This window comes from Labrus mixtus, chromosome 13 (genome assembly GCF_963584025.1).
Source record: "Labrus mixtus chromosome 13, fLabMix1.1, whole genome shotgun sequence".
Taxonomy (NCBI): Eukaryota; Metazoa; Chordata; class Actinopteri; order Labriformes; family Labridae; genus Labrus; species Labrus mixtus.
The window spans coordinates 8,837,154-8,854,212 of NC_083624.1; the positions used below are offsets into that span (position 1 = coordinate 8,837,154).

The window sequence follows — 17,059 nt, forward strand, 5'->3', positions numbered from 1 at the left end:
TGCATCAAAGTTCAGATACATTGTTAATGCAACAGTATGACACGGCCAAGGTAACCGTGTTTTGACTTTTTGGAAAAGCAAAACGAGCTGTGAAATGTTTTTGCTTCTCCATGGGTTTTGGAAATCTGGCGGCCATATTTGGAGCAGGAAACCCAAACTGGGAGCGCGTGCTTTGGGTGATGTGTTTGGCGGCGACTCAGCCTTAATCAAAGGGTTCACAGTTTGGAAAGAAGATCCTTTAGCTCAGGACAGGCCTTTCATACATATCACTTACAGAACTTGAAGTTAAACAGGCGTTAAATTTGAAGATATGGATTCAGTAGCTCCTCCAATTACAGCTCCAAATAGACAAAATGCTGAAGAATGTTGAAATGCAATGGATAGCCCATTTACTTTACTGTGTTTTACATTAAATCTAAACAGCATACAGACAAGTTATCTTATTGTGGCAACATGTATTTCATTGCAAACGTGAAACAAACATCTTAAGATCAATATGTGGATGATGTTATTTATCCCTGGAACAGATGCAGTCAGAAAGTCAACCCTTTGTCTGATCTTGTTAAGAAAAAGTCCAAGACTGTGAATACACTGTGTCATCAAATAGACAATATTTGGACATCAAATACTTTACACATGGTGTCAGATGTTGAATAACATTTCATCCCTCTGTTTGCAGTCTGAGATAAATAACTACGGATGATGTGAAGTCAAATAGGAGCCACCACATCCTGCAAAAGAAAACCAGAACTGTTTAGAGTTTCAACAAGCCACCAAAATAGACCCCACAGTTCTGTGTTATCTACTGAAATGGGATACTTGAAACTCAATCGGGCGCTGTGCTGAATTCACTGTCTGCAGCCAAGGAGTGTTTGATTCTCTTTGAATATACCACAAATATGTCCAGCTGAATGGAGGAAAATGTCTTTGCTGTAATGTTAGAGAGTTCTCATTTGATGCAACAAGGCATTTGGAGAAAAAAATGCATTTCAGATTCTAGTGTCTAAAGAGGAAACGAACACAAGCGGTCAGATGATGAGTGGCACGGCGCCAAGCAAAGGTTAAGGCTAAGCTAAGCTAGGTTTGCTAGCTAGTATGGTCTCGGTTTTTTGTACCGTCAAAATATAGCAAACTACTTACAGCATTCGGGTGACTTTTCATGCTTGTCCATGGTAGGCCAGTTTCAAATTACATATTTGGCACATTGCCTTTGTCTTGTCTTCACTTAATTTAAAGTGTTCCAACACAGCTGAAGTCTTCGGCATTTTGTCTCCCCTTTAACGGCCAAGGTGAACTGAAGTGTGACGTTCACTGACCACTGTGAGGATACGAATATCAGGTAACCCCAAATAAAAGAAAATAACGAATATTCAAATCACTAAATTAATAATCGATTGCCTACCCGACGAACGAATAGCCGAATATTCAGGTCCAGCCCTAATGTAAGCATTAACATACTGGATTTTTTCTTTAGTGTTTAAGCCACAGTTCACTATTTCATTATTAAAGCTTTGAAGCCAAATAACGTTGTTGTATATAGAACATTTAGGCATCCACAAAAAGGCAGAAACTAAACAAAAGAAAAAAATGGCAGGGCCAAATGAGGTTATTACACTTGCTGTCTTTCTAGTTTCTAGTAACCACAACCAAGCAAACTTCCTGTGTTGGTGGGAAACTCCATTCAGTCATTATGCACCTCTCAACCCCCGGGTTCCTTCAGAGAATGGTCATTCAGTTAGTTTCATCAAACCTTTTCTGTCTGGAGCCTTTAGTCAGGCCCTTAAACAAGAAATGTAGGAAGATATCCCTGATGTTTGCTCTTTATTTTACATGAGACGTATATATACTGCTGTAGTGCTTTGATTCAGGAAGTATATTTCAGAATTTTAAGAGAGTAAACAAAAAAGGAAGCTACCCAAAATGCCCCATTCATACAATCAACATGAAATATGAATGAAGACACCTTCATTCAGTTTCCTCTTTCATTGGAACAAGGAACCCCCATTCATGTCATCAACAATAACCACGAGCTTACGCAGCTCAGGATGAAACACTAATCACCTTAAAATGTCAAGTTTATTTAAAATTCCCCATACGCTGTACAAACTTTAAGCTTTGTCTCATGAAACCTTATTATTAAAATTCGTGCTGGTTACACTGCAATTAGCCATGGTACGGCAGTCGCCAACTTGCTGACTGTAATATTTTAAAGATGATGCTTTTGTTTATCTGTACAAGTTTTGTCCTGGATTTGCACTTTGCTTGTAGGAAAAAGTAGCAGAAAAAACAAAGATCTTGTTTCTTCTGAGACATTTGTCATTAGCAGTGACCTAGTCTTGGTGTCTCCCAATGTCTTTGTAAGCAATCATCCTCTACTCTTATTCCATTGCTAATTTTTTTAAAAGGTTGGTTTTATATGGAATGTATCAACAGACAAGCCCTAGGGACCAATGGAGCCAGCTCTGAGAGCTAAAGGTCACTTAAAGCTTGATCCAAAGGGGGTCAACCCCTGTCAATGTCCTGTAGTCTCCCAAAATGTAATACTTAACTCAACAGCCAACCTTCATCTGCTAATATTAAGCAAGTCTTACTTTATAACTTTCCCTTCCCAAGCAGTAACTTCACTTTTGGCTCGGCATGGCAGTGTTGATCTTTATAGGCAATGGAACCTTTAACCTTGTCCTGGCATGTCCTGCATGTTTAACCAATCGAGACATTGATTTGCTGCAGATGCATTTAGGCTCCAGACAATCTAACCAGCAGACTAAAGCCAAAAATGACCACAAGTTTTCCAAAGCTGTCAGGCTAAGTGGGGGATATGATGAATGCTTTCTTGAGGCAACAGATGAGCCTTTGATTCTGATCTTTATTTTGGTCCACAAGGGGTCCAGCATTGGACCAGAGCTGGAGCCCCACATCATTGTTTAGTACTTCTGATTCATCTCTTGAGTTCGTCTGTCAACGAAAAGATCAGATTTCTCCCACTGTTGGCCAGTTGTTTTTTCTTATATGAACAGATGACTCTTACCACTGCCAGACCACCCTAATCTGTGTTTGGCTTGACAGTACAAACTGTTGCAAATGTGGCAGGTTATTGTCATTGTACTGCCATGAAATAGACTGCCAATTCTCCACCACCAGTGCTGAGTGGATTATAGATGACTTGACTATTAACATCATTCAGTCTATTTGTTTTTTGATAATTTCATAATAAATAAATAAAATCAGCTTTGGTTTGTTGATGTTAAAGATTTACCCTGAAGGTCTGTGTCATAGGCCTGCTTTGGTATTACTGTCATATGTAAATCTGGGACTGGCAGAAAGGATTGAAGTGCCCCCCCCATCTTTTAGACAAGAAAGCTGAAACTTGCTTCCAAATATTAGGAAAACACTATCTTAACTGGCTTGTATTGGCTCGGTTACCTCAGGATTGCATCTAGTCCCTTTGAAAGATGGCTATGACCATATCTGTAAATGGTCACTTTCAATCCACCCCTAACTGGTTGACCTTTCTCATGCTTTTTAAAGCCTGCTGGATCTGTTCCTACTCTGCTGTTTTTGACTAAACTGATTGGTAAAACCAAGCTCCCACGGCAGGTCAGGTATTTTCTTTAGATTTTCTTATAATAATGTATGTTGGTCTCTTTACTTATACTGTGCATAATTGTCTGGATGTAATTATCGTATCTGCTGCTGTAAGCCAATAATGTGGTTTTCTTGCTTTAATGGACCATGATCTCCAACACACATTAGGGTGGTTTGCAGCCGAGGGTGAAGTGTTTGGGTTTAGGGTCAGCACTTCCTACTCTCAGTTCATGGGTCTTTGCCATATAATGGTGGGTTGCTCCCTGCTGTGTCAGGACTGTGTATTGTCCCTAGTAAAGGAGTTCATTTTTGATTTCCAAGAGGCTTTATCAATAAAGGGAGAGACAAAAATCCCTGTGGACATGGCAACCAAGGTCTAGCCCAATTAATAATGTCGTAGCCGGTTGCATATCGATGGCAGTCATTCCACATTGATCCCTCTAACATCATTGAGACCTGTCTTAAAAAAACATCTCACCCTCACCCAACCAACCCCAAAACAGAATAACATTGCAGTGATATACCTTGGACATTGTTTAATGATAATTTGAATACCAACAACAAATCAAAGCCATGAAACGTGATGTGGCACTGGGCTGTTTGGCAAGGGAACTATTCACAACCCCCAATTAGTATGGCTTCTACTTCAACAGCTACCACCTTGGGTGTTTACAAAATGGCCTTTAAAGCACTTTAATCCACCCCCATATTGGGTACGTTTGTAATTGGCCTGACCTAAATGAAGTTTGATGGAAATCTGTCAAAATGTGACAAGGCCAGAAGTAGGAGCCAGAGAAAATAAAAACATTTGCTCACATATTTGTCTGATGCCCAGGGTACAACGAACCAGACTGTTGAAGGAGAGGGAAGTTTTTGAGAAGGTGAAGCTGTCTTTTTACTTCTGTTCCAATCCCTCACCTCATGAGATCATGGAGACAAGTCACTCAAATGAGTTTTCCTTGCAGACTGATTTGGCTCACCATGAGGGACAAGATCAGGAATTCAGCTAACGTGGTTCTCATGTATAGTTCTGATCAGGGCGGCATTGTACAATAGTTTGCTTTGGCTTCCATCAACAAACCATTAATTATCCCATCAAAGCATCTGTCCACTATGGATTAAACACGATACAACTGAAACATTTGCCCAACATTTGCTCTGGCATTTAAAATAATACAAAATTATAATTTGTATTTGGAATTGAACAGCTTTATTTATAGATAACCTGTCAACGGTCTGATTTGTTGGAGGTACTGGAGGCCATAATGGAAATCATGCCATTACTTACCACTCACATTATCTTGTCAAGAATCCCATTTTGTCAATCAGGACTTCATCGTGGCACCAGAGGACTCTGGATCAGGTTAACCTCAGAACTTAAAACAATGATTAATTTCGGATACATTTTCTCTGGACCACCAATGTCTTGTCCAATTTGAATGATAAACCATCCATTAGTTTTTGTAATGTTTTAACTCTGGATGAACCCAACAGGGAAAATTTTAACATCACAAACCTTCTTAGAGTGTAACAAAACCAAATCCAGCTGACAAAGTCATTTACCTTCATTCGGTTGAATAATAACAATCTGAACTGTTTGTTGGATCATCTCAAAGTGACAAGTTTGCTGATTTAAGAATGATATATACGCCAAAGGGATAGAGTTAAAGTGATATTTGAATGGAGATTAATTTGTCTCTCATGTTAGTGAGTGAGCAACAAATGTTGTTATGACAAAATGCTAAACTGCCTCTACATTAGTATAAGGGTTAAATGCTGACATATCACATAAAAGATGACATATTATCCCCCTCTTCCACCTTTTCAAACAGTCCCCTGTGGTCTAAATGAAACATCTGTGCTGTGCTTTGGTCAAAATATAACATGAATCAAGCACCAGAGGAGGTTTGTGACCCTGTATAAACCAGCTCTCTCAGAACGCTCCGTTTTGGTGTGTGTGTCTCTTTAAATGCAATGAGCCACCCTGAGTTTTCCCCGTAGACATCCCTCCTTCACTAGCGAGAATAAAAATGGCGGACCAGCAAAAAAGTTTTGCTCTAGGCGGGGGGTGAAGTCTATGTGTGTAGATACCAGGGGGGAAGGTTTTTTTGGGTTTTTTTTTTTTTTTACCAGAATCCCACTGTGATGTCACAAAGAGAGCAAACCTGAAACAGAGCATTTTCTCTGTGTTGTAAGTTTTATGCAGACCAAAAACAAAGGACTGGGTGGGTTTATTTCACATTTTGTGGGTCTGTAGACACTCAGGTTACTCGAATAACTGTTCAAAAACATTGTAAAATTAGATTTTTCATAAAATGTCCCCTTTAAATATTTCTTCGGGCTTTTTATGCCTTTATTGTAGAGATAGGACAGTAGATAGAATGAGAAATCAGGGACAGAGAGAGTGAGGAATGACGTGCAGCAAAGGAGCCACAGGTCAGATTTGATCCTGTGCCTTCCACTTTGAGGACTACAACCTCTGTACATGGGGTGCATTCCCTGACCACTCAGCCCCCGGCATCCCAATTCTTATCAACATAAAGTGCTATGTTAGCATGAAAGTTTTATGAACAGTCTTCTGGGGCATCAAAGACCTTCTCATAAAGGGGTTGACTCCGTACTTGGTACACCACTTTTGTGACACAGATATTCTTTCATTTTAATCTCTAAATTCTCTAACAGTATCGAAGTCAGTCAAAAGCTGCTGAGGTGCTCTTGAGCAAGGCACTGAACCCCCTACCCACCAGCTCAGGAGCACTTGCTGTGTGCATGTTTTTATTTCAGCCTATGTGTGTGCAGCATGTCTCAACAACAGAGTGTAAAATTGAATTTCCCCTCACGGCATTAATAAAGTATATCTTCTTTCTTCTTCCAGCTCCACACAGTTTAGGCAAACATGCTCCAGGCGAAGGTCTTAGTTTACATTTCATTGCATTACATCAGCTTTACATACTTCACAGTCTGCACATGTGTTAAAGTTAGAGTGCTGCGTAAGAGGCTGAAAGAATGTGCAGTGTTTCTATGCTGATGGATGACTTGGAGCTGATTGTCTGCACACACAGTAATATTCTTTGGGACAGCAAATACAGTGACCTCACACACATCTTGTATTCTGTTTCAGGAAATGAATCCCCTTCACTTCATCTCTGTCATACTCTTCATTTGAACACACACTCTATTTAATGTCTCTGTTGTCTCTTAGAAACAGTGAGTCATATAAGGGTTACGTGCTGAGGTTTTGTGTCTTTTGTTTTTTAGGTTCAAAAAGAATTTAAAGGCCTTCTACTATGTACATCCAACGTTTCGCTCTAAGGTAAGATTATGTTGCACACTGAAAAAGAATGATACTAGCATAAATTGTGATTGTTCTGTTCATCAACTAGTTGTTCTAGCATCTTATACATTCTTGTGAAACAATTTTTTTTTTGTGGTTTTATGTGTGAGACTTTCTACTAAACTTTGATCAGAGAACTCTTATCCAGAGTTGACAAACTTACCCACCATGATGAGTAAATTGTGAAAATACAATAAAACACGTAATCACTACAACATTTGCCCCGGTAGAGCAACATAATCACTTAAAATACCAAAGTGGTTATTTATCTACTTCACTCTTTTCAAAATATTTTTTTGTTTTGAAAAAGCCCTGACATCTCCAAAATATACAAAATTATCCAAAACCAATATGTTGTCCAACACGGTGCATCTCTGATCCTGATGCATGATGTGTAGTAAGTACGTGTTTGTTGTCAGAATAACACATCTAGAAAATGTTGCGGTCTTGTTAGTGATTGCATTCTGAGTGCTTTCTGGTTTATTTCTTTTTCATTGTTGTTTACTTGACCTGTTCTTTACTGTTCTTCCGCTCTGGGATCATTAAAGTTGCATTAGACTTGTCCTGCTGTTTTATTAGAAGTTTTGTTTTGTCTTTGTTAGTTGTTGAAGGAATAATATCTTGAGATCAAAGTCTATCCATAACCGATGAACTGATAACTTCTCACGGTTTCACTCCAGGTCTCGACGTGGTTCTTCACCACCTTCAGCGTGTCTGGGATAAAAGACAAGGTTCGCTACCTGGACAACCTGCAGCAGCTCTTCACCGCCATCAGACCTGAGCAGATCGACATCCCTCCATTCGTCCTGGAGTACGACGCACGGGTGAGCATCAAAACACACATTAGGACTAAATGTAATCATGACTTTCAATCATTGACATTTAACATCAGATGGATGATCATTGGTTTGTTTATGGAACTTTTAACTGACCACGATGTAGCCTCAGAGAGCAACAGTCAACTTCCCCGAGCTTCAGGTTTAGCCATCAGCTGGCGATAAAGTACATCAGGACACGACTTCCTTAACTTTGTGCTGCAGGCCACACTCACATACTTTGAGTTTACTTACCGCTGAATGAGACATGAGACGACGTAGTTTCTGCACAATGCGAGAGATGAGCTGAGGTCCGCTTCTTGAGCAACGGCGTTCGTGCATGTTAGTGAGGGGCGTGGCTTTAGGGGGAGCACAGAGGGGAGGGGGTGGGTGCAGACAGAGCACTGAGGGAATACTACTTTCAAAATCATGCTAGTTTTCCAAAATTACCAACCCTGCCTTTAAATGAATAACTTCCTTCTCTGTATTTCTGTGTTCATAGAAGCAAAGAACAAACACAGTCGTCATGTAGAGTCACGTGTTTTAGCGCAGCATGTCTCCTGCTGCTTATTGTGTTTTAATGAAATTACTCCCTTTTGTCCTCACGTAACAAATCTAAACACAGATATGTTTTTTTGTTTAAACCCTTTTCATTGGCTGTTTATGAAAGGATGAGAAGCAGAGCAGAGATTCATTACAGAGAAAAGCTTTGATAATTTATCCATGTTTGATGTTTCTTCTTCTTACTGATGCAAACCAGAGGAGAGGAAATGGAGTAACAATCAGTGCATGACTTACTCACTCTGTGCGTGAGCGTGCATGTGTGCATCTTAAGAAATGACACCAATTCATCAGAGTGCTACAACCTCAATTAAACTGAGATCGTCCAGAATACTCTGTGCTGATTTCTCTTTGAAATGTGCGATCTGATGTGAAGTTGATTGAATGAACTCGCTGATATCAGACGTTTGATTTAAAAACACTCTGGTGCTGATAAAAATGAGTAACTGCAGCTTTATGAAACGTCTCTCTTTTACACCGACCTCTGACACAGAGCTGCTGGAGGAAACGTTGAGACCACCAAACTGAGGTTCATGACCGTTTTGAATTCGAGCCAGTTTGTTTAAAAAGAAAAAATATGTCAAATTAAAACATCAGAAAGTCTTCATGTCCAGTTCTTTGGACACAAATGAAAGATCCAGTGGTCGTGTTTGTATCCTTTATGATCCGTTATTGGCTTGTTTCTGACTCTGTATTTTGACTTTGTGGTTTGTGAGGTTTGTGTTGGCTGATAAAAGTATAAACATGTGCCTCGTCTTCGGTCATATCTTGGATTGAGGATGAGAATGGAGGCCAAGTTGAGATAAAAAAAACCTTTTGTGTTTCGGATTCTTCTGACAGGATTTGCTGAAGGTCACATGAGAGGTATGATGTATGCAACAATCTGTCATGGCATGGCATGATTTATCACCAGGCGGGACTTAATTTGAATTTCTATGACAGTTCAACAGTAGTGAAAGCAACACTTTAGGGTAGAGCCCGACCGATTAATCAGCCGATATTATCATATCCAGTGACTATCATTTGGCTGCTTTTATCACAGATATGCGCCGATATTAAAGGTCCCATATTATGCTTTTTCTGGTTTTATATGCTCTTTAGTGTGTTTTCCAAGTATCCTGTGCATGTTTAGGCACATCTATGTGCAAAAATTCAAAGTCCGCGGAAACGCAGCTTCTCCTACGTCCTCCTGTTAGCTGTAGCATTAGCCGCATGTAACACTCGGTTCTAGCCCCCCTCGATAAAAATTTGTCAGTCCGACATCATTGTCAGTGTGAGATCACTGATATAAGCCCATTGGCTCGTTGTGGCAAGTCCAGCAGCTCATGTTGCACGCCCGTTAACTTCTGTGGCACGCCCACGATATGCCGTAGCCCGTGGCAGCACAGTAGTGCTAAGGTGCTAATGTTTATGCTCTCCTCGGACGGAGCCAGTGGCTGCATTCCCAATATGGTAAAAGAGGCGGGACATTTCCGAGAACCGTGCTGAGCAACTGACCAATAACGACAGAGCGGATCAGCAGACCAATCAGAGCAGACTTGGCCCACGTGGGGTCTAACAGTGTGGGCTCAACAGAGTGCAGCTGACGGACTCAGAGCGTAGAGGGAGCAAGGAGGAGCAGTACATGAAAACAGACACTTTTTTCAGACTTTAGCTATTGTGAACGTACAAAAGTAGGTACATAGATTAAATATACAAACCCCAAAAAGGGCATAATATGGGCTCTTTAAGAGATTTATTTTACCAGTCAAATTTAATTTGAGTATATTTCTGTTACACTTGCAGTTCTCTTTCTGGCTGTCACCAGCAGAGGGCGCTATATGGATTACAGCAAACATCATATCTCTCCCCATTAGAGATATCGGTATCGGCCACATAAATCCATATTGGTCGGGCCCTAATAGAGCTCAACAGTGTGGTTCTAGAATTTAAAATCCCATTCATTTTCTCCATAGCAGATCTGTTTATTATCCATGATGTCATAATAACAATCACAGGTAGACTGACCAGGAGCTACCTGAGTATGAAACAATGGTTAATGCTCCTGTTGAAGGTTATGACATGAACTCAACCACAGAAAAAGGAACTCACTGTGGATCAAAACTAAATGAAAGCAGCTAAAGGGAACCTTTTACTTTTGACTCGTCAACTGAGCCGTCTTGGAGTTTTTTTTTTTAAAGTGAAATGGGACATTTAAAGGTGCAGCGCTGTGACCTATATTTGCCCTTGAGTCAGAAGTAATTACTGTTTTAGTCAGACGCAGAGTTCCTACCTCTGTCTGATCACTATTAAGATTCTGTGCTGCTGCTGTCAGTGTTCACTTAAAAGAAACTGTTTCAAAGGTCAGCCTCGGTGTCTTTCAGAGAACTTAACCACCAGTATGTGAACACAAAGAGCTTGATTCCTCTTGAGCCGTAGTATGCTGTATTTCCCTCTTTCTCAGCACTGCAGCGAGCCAATGAACTGGGCAATAACTTTCATATCAACACGTGTCCGTTTGCTCTGCTGGGCTGAATTACCATGCCGCTGGAAACAGTCCAGGAAACACTGGTTCCTTTAGTTCATTTAAATGAAGCCTGATTCAGAGAAAAACAGTAAACACTCGACATCACAGATACGCTGTGAGTGCAGTTCTTTGAATTAACCCGAGGAGATATGATATAGATATAAATCTGACAAGTTGTCATGTCAGCGTTTCTACGACCACAAAGCAGAGAGGAACTCTAAGACAAAGATGATGTGCAGTAACATATACAGCTCGGCTTGCTTTGTAGAGCTTCATATTGACTTTACAGCAAAGTTTAACAATTAAAGATTCTCAATTTAATCATCCAGTGTCACTGCTTTCAAAGTTCTGTTTTGGCTCCAAACAGACACAGTTAGTCAATATCTGGAGAGAAAGGTGCAGCGTTTCATTCGGCAGATTTACAGCCTCATGTTTCCTTCAGAAGTTGGTCAAACCAAAACGGAGCTAAAAGAGAGCTCACATCAGATGAGAAAACTTACTTCATTTCTGATGCATGTGTTTATGTTAAGCATGCTATCATGTTCTCAAACTTAAAGGGGATGATATGAAAGTGTTTTGATCACAACAAAAAACAACAAAAAAAAATTTCACACTTGCAGAAAACTCCTGAAAAACTCCTGAAGTTTGCAGGAGGAGATGTTTGTGTGAGTTTTCTCTCGGACTTCACCCGGAGTTTCTCCTGAATTCACCTCAAGTCAGTGACACGGGGCGGCGACGTTTATATCCTGTGACTGCTGCACAGTGCATAGACTGTATGCAACAATCTCTGTGCACGCATTTAAACGGCTGCATTCTGTTTTCTGTTCTTCTCCACGTTTTTGTTGTCATTGGGATTCTGTTGAACTACACGTAGCATTGATATAAAGGCAGATATTCTCTTAATAGCGTCATATAGCGGACTCTGTTGCTTCGTCCGCTACTTCCCCAACCTTTTTTTTTTTTTTACGTCACGTCTTACCTCAGGAGACCCCCCCCCCCCCGCCCTTCTCCCGCTGTGAAGACGCTGTGCAGATTTTTGGATGCAGGTGCTTATGACAATCCTTGCAAGTCAAACTGTAAACACAGGTAACAAACAAAAAGGAAGTCCTAGCCGGGCGTCTTTTAACGCGAGCCGCCAGCTACACCTTTAATAAGTTGGCCATTTCCTCCCCTCATTGAAAGATGATAGCCATCATGATCCAGGACTGGTGAGAGCTTTATATCCTCATCTCTATCATGACTGCGTCTTTATAGTTATCCTTGATTTGGAAAACTCTTGAAGTTTTTACTGAGTTTTTTAGCGACAAAGTCCACGTAGAGAGAATGAAGAGGTGAAAAAATGGGCTAAATTGAGGACCTATATTTCTGAGACCTGGCTTTTAAACTTCGTGAAAGAACAACTCACCATTGTCTTGTTCTTTTAGCCTAAACAATGATCTTTTCTTAAAGCTAACCAAGTCATTCTGGTGTCTCTATTGTTCAACAAAGGCTGCTCAGTTTGGTTAAGAGACTAAAACTTCAGGTAATTAAACCCCACTTTCATGTTTCAAGAAAGCTTTCATGAGAACCTTTTCTTTGGCGATATTTCAAGACTTGAATGTTTAGTCTGTTTTTCAATCGCAGGCATGGTTTATCTTCTGTTATAAACCCTTTTCTCTTCCTCTGTTTCAGATCAATGGACCCCAGAATCCCTCCCAGTCTTCAGGTCTGTGACAGGAGACCATCAGACCTCCCTGCTGGGTTAGACGAGGGAGCTGTCAGTCGGGCCAAATGGAAGCAGTTTATGGACGTGGTGTTTCCAGTGTGGTCTGAACTCCTAACCTCCGCTTGAAGCTCTGAACCATACTGAGGGAAACTCTCCTTTTGTTCTGCTTCTGCCAAAAGGACAAAATTAACCGCCTCCGCCCACTTTTAGCAGCGTGAGGCCCGGCCAGCGGTCACTCTCTCTCACCACCGACGACTATTTGTGGATCTGGTTTGGTTTCTGGATTATGCCTTACACTGGGAGTTCTTATTCTGCAGTTTCCTCAAAAATCCCTAAATATGAAGCGTAATGTCACGTCCGACAGTTTACTCAAAGCCTTTTCCATCGTGTGGTCGTATCAGACGTCCTCGCCCATGTCTCAGAATACTGTCACACTCTTCGTATGCTGGAGGAAGGTGACGTCTGTCTGGAGTCCCGTCTCGTTCCGGGCCGCACCATACAGGACGGCATGAAGCATCGGGTGAAGTGAAGAGTAATCGAGTTTTTTTTACACGAGCTGGAATTTCCCACCTTGTACTTCATTATAACAACCTCTGCTTTCGCATGCAAACACATTTGGAAAACCCCCGAGGCAAGAATAATTAATGTTTAGAAAAAAAAAACCCTGCTACTTGTGCAACGGCTAATTACATCTAATTTGAGCTAGCTTGGTATCATACAACATTGGATTTTGAAATCACACCAAACAATCAAACAATGTTTCAGTTAAAGGAAGAATGTGCAACTTTTGAAACCAGCAGATGTCGCCCTTGAGCACCAGCATGAAACCAAAACAAACTGCTGTTAGGCCACACCTCCGCTATTCTGAAGCCTCCGCTCTCCTCCAGCGGCACACCTCCAACCCCCTTTCCACTCACGTTCACATGAAGGAGTTATCAATTAGAACACACCATAATTAACCACTATAAGCGGTTGACAAAATTGTCCTTGGCTCGAGCTGCAATGGCCTGTGTCCTGCATTGTTGTGTTAGCATGCTAATGTTAGCACACTTTAGTTAGCTCGTAGCGTCATATTGCACATTAATTGACACAGAATGGCTGTGATCTAAAAACACTTACATGACATCCCAATAAGCAATGAGTATGTTCTTCTTCTCTCTAGTCTTTGACTAAAACAGCTTTTATATTATATTATATTTTATGTAAACACGGCTCTGACAACAACACAGCCAGCGGGACTCGAGCTTCTCACTCATTGTAGACAGTCATGACTCAGAGAGACATTTACAGACGATATACTGGATTTCTGCTGTATTAACGTGTAACATGTCGCACATTCTTCCTTTAAGAGATCTAAAGGAATAGTTTGGAGATTGATACCAGCCTCATATTTGCACGTTAAATGAAAAGCTACTTCTGTGCCACTTAAGTTTGTTTGAGCACAAAGTCTGAAGATGGGATGAACATCAAACTCAAACAGAAACACGTTCTGCTTCGTTCATTTTGCACAAAAACATGAAACTTGTCATTTAGTGAAGTTTAAAGGTGCTTTAAGGATTATGTTCCTCACTTTTAAACAGAAGTTTGAGATCATGATAAATACACAAACGGGACATTTATCCCCTTTAGCTAACATCTTTACCTATCCTTTAAACTCAATATCAACTCAAAGCTTGTTGGTGGATTTAAGTCAACGTGTTGGGAATGAAAAGTGATGCTCTTCTCGTTGTCATGCATCTGACATCTTCATCACATCCGTATTCTTTGACTCCACTTTGAGTCTGAACTTTGCCAGCTTCTTCGTTGCCTTTCTCCATGCAGGGATTTTGTAATTTCCCACTTAACGGTGGGTCTTGAAGGCAGCAGGGAATCACATTTTGAACTTTTTCTCACTAATCTTGTAAAAAGTAAAGCTTCTATAATTGAACAGTCGATCTGGAGGAAATTAATCTTCAGTAGTTAATTACACATTTGATTGATTGTTAATCTTTTGGCCCAAGACTGAAACTCGACAATCTGCTGCTTTTTTCTCTTTTTGCATTTTTATTATTTAAGTTCTTTTTGGACGTTTGGTTGCACAGAAAATAGAAAACTTGTCTGGATGTCACCAGGTTGTTGTTTGTTTTAAACATTATGGGCATTTTTTCATTTCTTCAAACTTGTAGATGAATCAAGATGTATTTAAAATAGAACAATCAATCATCTGCCTCGATCATTAAGGCCTCTTTCTGTGGAGGGAGATCTAACAATTGTAAAGTCGGCCTTCATGTCAGGATGAAGGTTTTTGTTTTCTGCAGATGTAACTCACAGCTGTATGACTCAACGAGGCGGTCAGGAGATTATACATCAAATAATATTCAAGTACTGCACTCATGTATTGTCTGTTTGTCTTTTCTGTCTCATGTCTCATGTTACATTTAGTCTTGTCACATTCAGCCGCTTGTTTCCTCTGATGTCTTTTGGTTAAACTCAATGTCTCAATCACGAGAAAACTCAAACAGGAAACAATGAAAGCTGATGTTTGGGTCATTCCAACCCTCGTAAGAATCAGCTGAATTCTCTTCCCCCCTCATAAAAATCCTCTATGAATAAGTCAGTATTCATTCTTTTTTATAGATGCTAATTACAGACTAACTATTGTCATTAACTGTTAATCCGTTCTGCCTTTTTTTGCAGAAAGACTCCAAACATTTTCTGCTTCCAGCTTCCTAAATGTTGGGGTTTACAACTTTTCAAATGTTGGTTTGTAAAAAGAAGCTTTTACAGGCTCAAAAAAGAATCAACCTTCTTGAACATGTTCTTCAGATTTACGGAAAATAAAAGCAAAAAGTAATCAATTGTTGCTACGCTTGTCACTTTTGATTATTTATATCAACAGTTAAACTGCAGATGATTCATAAGTTGTTCAGTTGAAAAAAAGTTAAAAAGACAAGTTTTAAAGATCCTTCAAAGTGAAGGTTAATGAAGGTCTGAAACCGAATACATCAAATAGAGAGAAGCTGAAAAAATCCCTTTAGTCCAGAAGATAAAATCTGGAATTGTTTGTATTTGTGTAACAAAGCCGCCTGCAGCATGAGATTTATTTGTTCCTGTTTATCATGTTAGTCCCTGATTTCCTTTTTGTTTGCACAGTTAGTTTCTTCTTGACAATGTAAAAATGTTTGATTTCACTGGAGGTGTTTACCTTCATGACAGGGGATTACAAATCAAAACAAACATTCTCTAACATTCCTGTCTTTGTCTAAACTTTAAAGCAGACCTGATCTGTCCAACAGGTAACATTATCACAATCATGTCGAGTCACTCTCACCGTGTAGTTCTGTCGTCACCGGGCACGCTGCTGTATTTCCACACACTCTGCACCTCAGTCATCTGCACATCTTTAAATCATTTCAGCTCTTCAGGAGAGAAACGAACTCTCGCTGCTCGTCCTGCTCAAAGCTCAAACATGGACGTCCTAACAGAGGCATCTTTAATTTAGAAATCCTGACACAGAAGCATGACGGTACGGACCAAACAGACTTTAGCTGGAAACTTCCTCTTAGAGTGTAACTTACACAATGTTGTGTTTTGTAGATTTGATCGTCTGGGAGACTTGATGAGCCAGTGGTTCAGAGACATTTAATCGATTGTACTCCAAAAAAAAAAGAATAAACAATCAATCAACCTGTACTGGAAATGCAGTCGAGCTGTAAAACTGCCTTTAAGTCTTAATAATAAAAACAGAGGTCCCATCCAGTCAGGTGAACCAATGACAGAGAAGAAATAAAAACACTGATTTTCATCACCACAACATAATAAAGGCCCCTGATGCGCTTACAAAAATAAGATTTAAAGTCTGAAAATGTCATAAAGATGAATCTGGAGTAAATCTAATGTAACTCTACGATTGTGCTTCCCCTTCGTCTGAACTCTGTCATGAATGTACAGAAATGATGAGCCAAATATTGACATCCTGGGAATGTCTTGTTTTTTTTCTGTGTGTGATTTCAAAGCGATGACAGGAGGGTCGAGTGTCAGAAACTCCTTCAGGGATTTGTGTTCACACTTCCTCTTCTGTCCGTTTGTTTTTTATAAACACTGATTCAAATGATTTTTTTCTTCTGTAAAGGTGAAAATGTACAAATAAAAACACATGTATGAAATATTGATTTGGATGTTGAGAGTCTTTAATTTGGGGTCAGAGCCGAAAAGAAATAAACGAGGAGGGGAGAAAAGTTGTCTGAGTTGCTGCATTGGGGTTTATGTTTGAATTTCATTTTAACGTTCAGATTTATTTTGGGGCTCTTTTGCCTTTAATTGGGGAGAGAGGACGGAGGACGGAGTTGGAAATCGGGGCAGGAGAGAGTGAGGAATGACCAGCGAGAAAGGAGCCACAGGTCGGATTGGAACCTGGGCCGCCTGCTGTAAGGACTTCAGCATTTGTACATGCTCTCTAACCAGCGCACCATTCATTTTGACTTAAATCAACTAAATGAGCTCTAATTAAAAAGTCAACTGGACCGTCATGACATTTGTAACATCAGCCGCAGCACTTTGAATTCTTTGCAGGG

The 17,059-nt window shown here is 40.2% G+C and overlaps 1 protein-coding gene across 1 annotated transcript in view; it reads left to right on the top strand.

The window, feature by feature from the left end:
- Positions 1-16,657, top strand: part of gdap2 (ganglioside induced differentiation associated protein 2) — a 38,575-nt gene extending 21,918 nt beyond the window's left edge. Inside the window, exons 12-15 of the mRNA XM_061053582.1 lie at positions 6,844-6,898; positions 7,600-7,743; positions 12,473-14,968; positions 15,008-16,657. Of these exons, the coding sequence (XP_060909565.1) occupies positions 6,844-6,898; positions 7,600-7,743; positions 12,473-12,514 (241 nt within the window). The 3' untranslated portion in view covers positions 12,515-14,968; positions 15,008-16,657. The remainder of the gene's footprint in view (positions 1-6,843; positions 6,899-7,599; positions 7,744-12,472; positions 14,969-15,007) is intronic.
- The last annotated feature ends 402 nt before the right edge of the window (positions 16,658-17,059 follow it).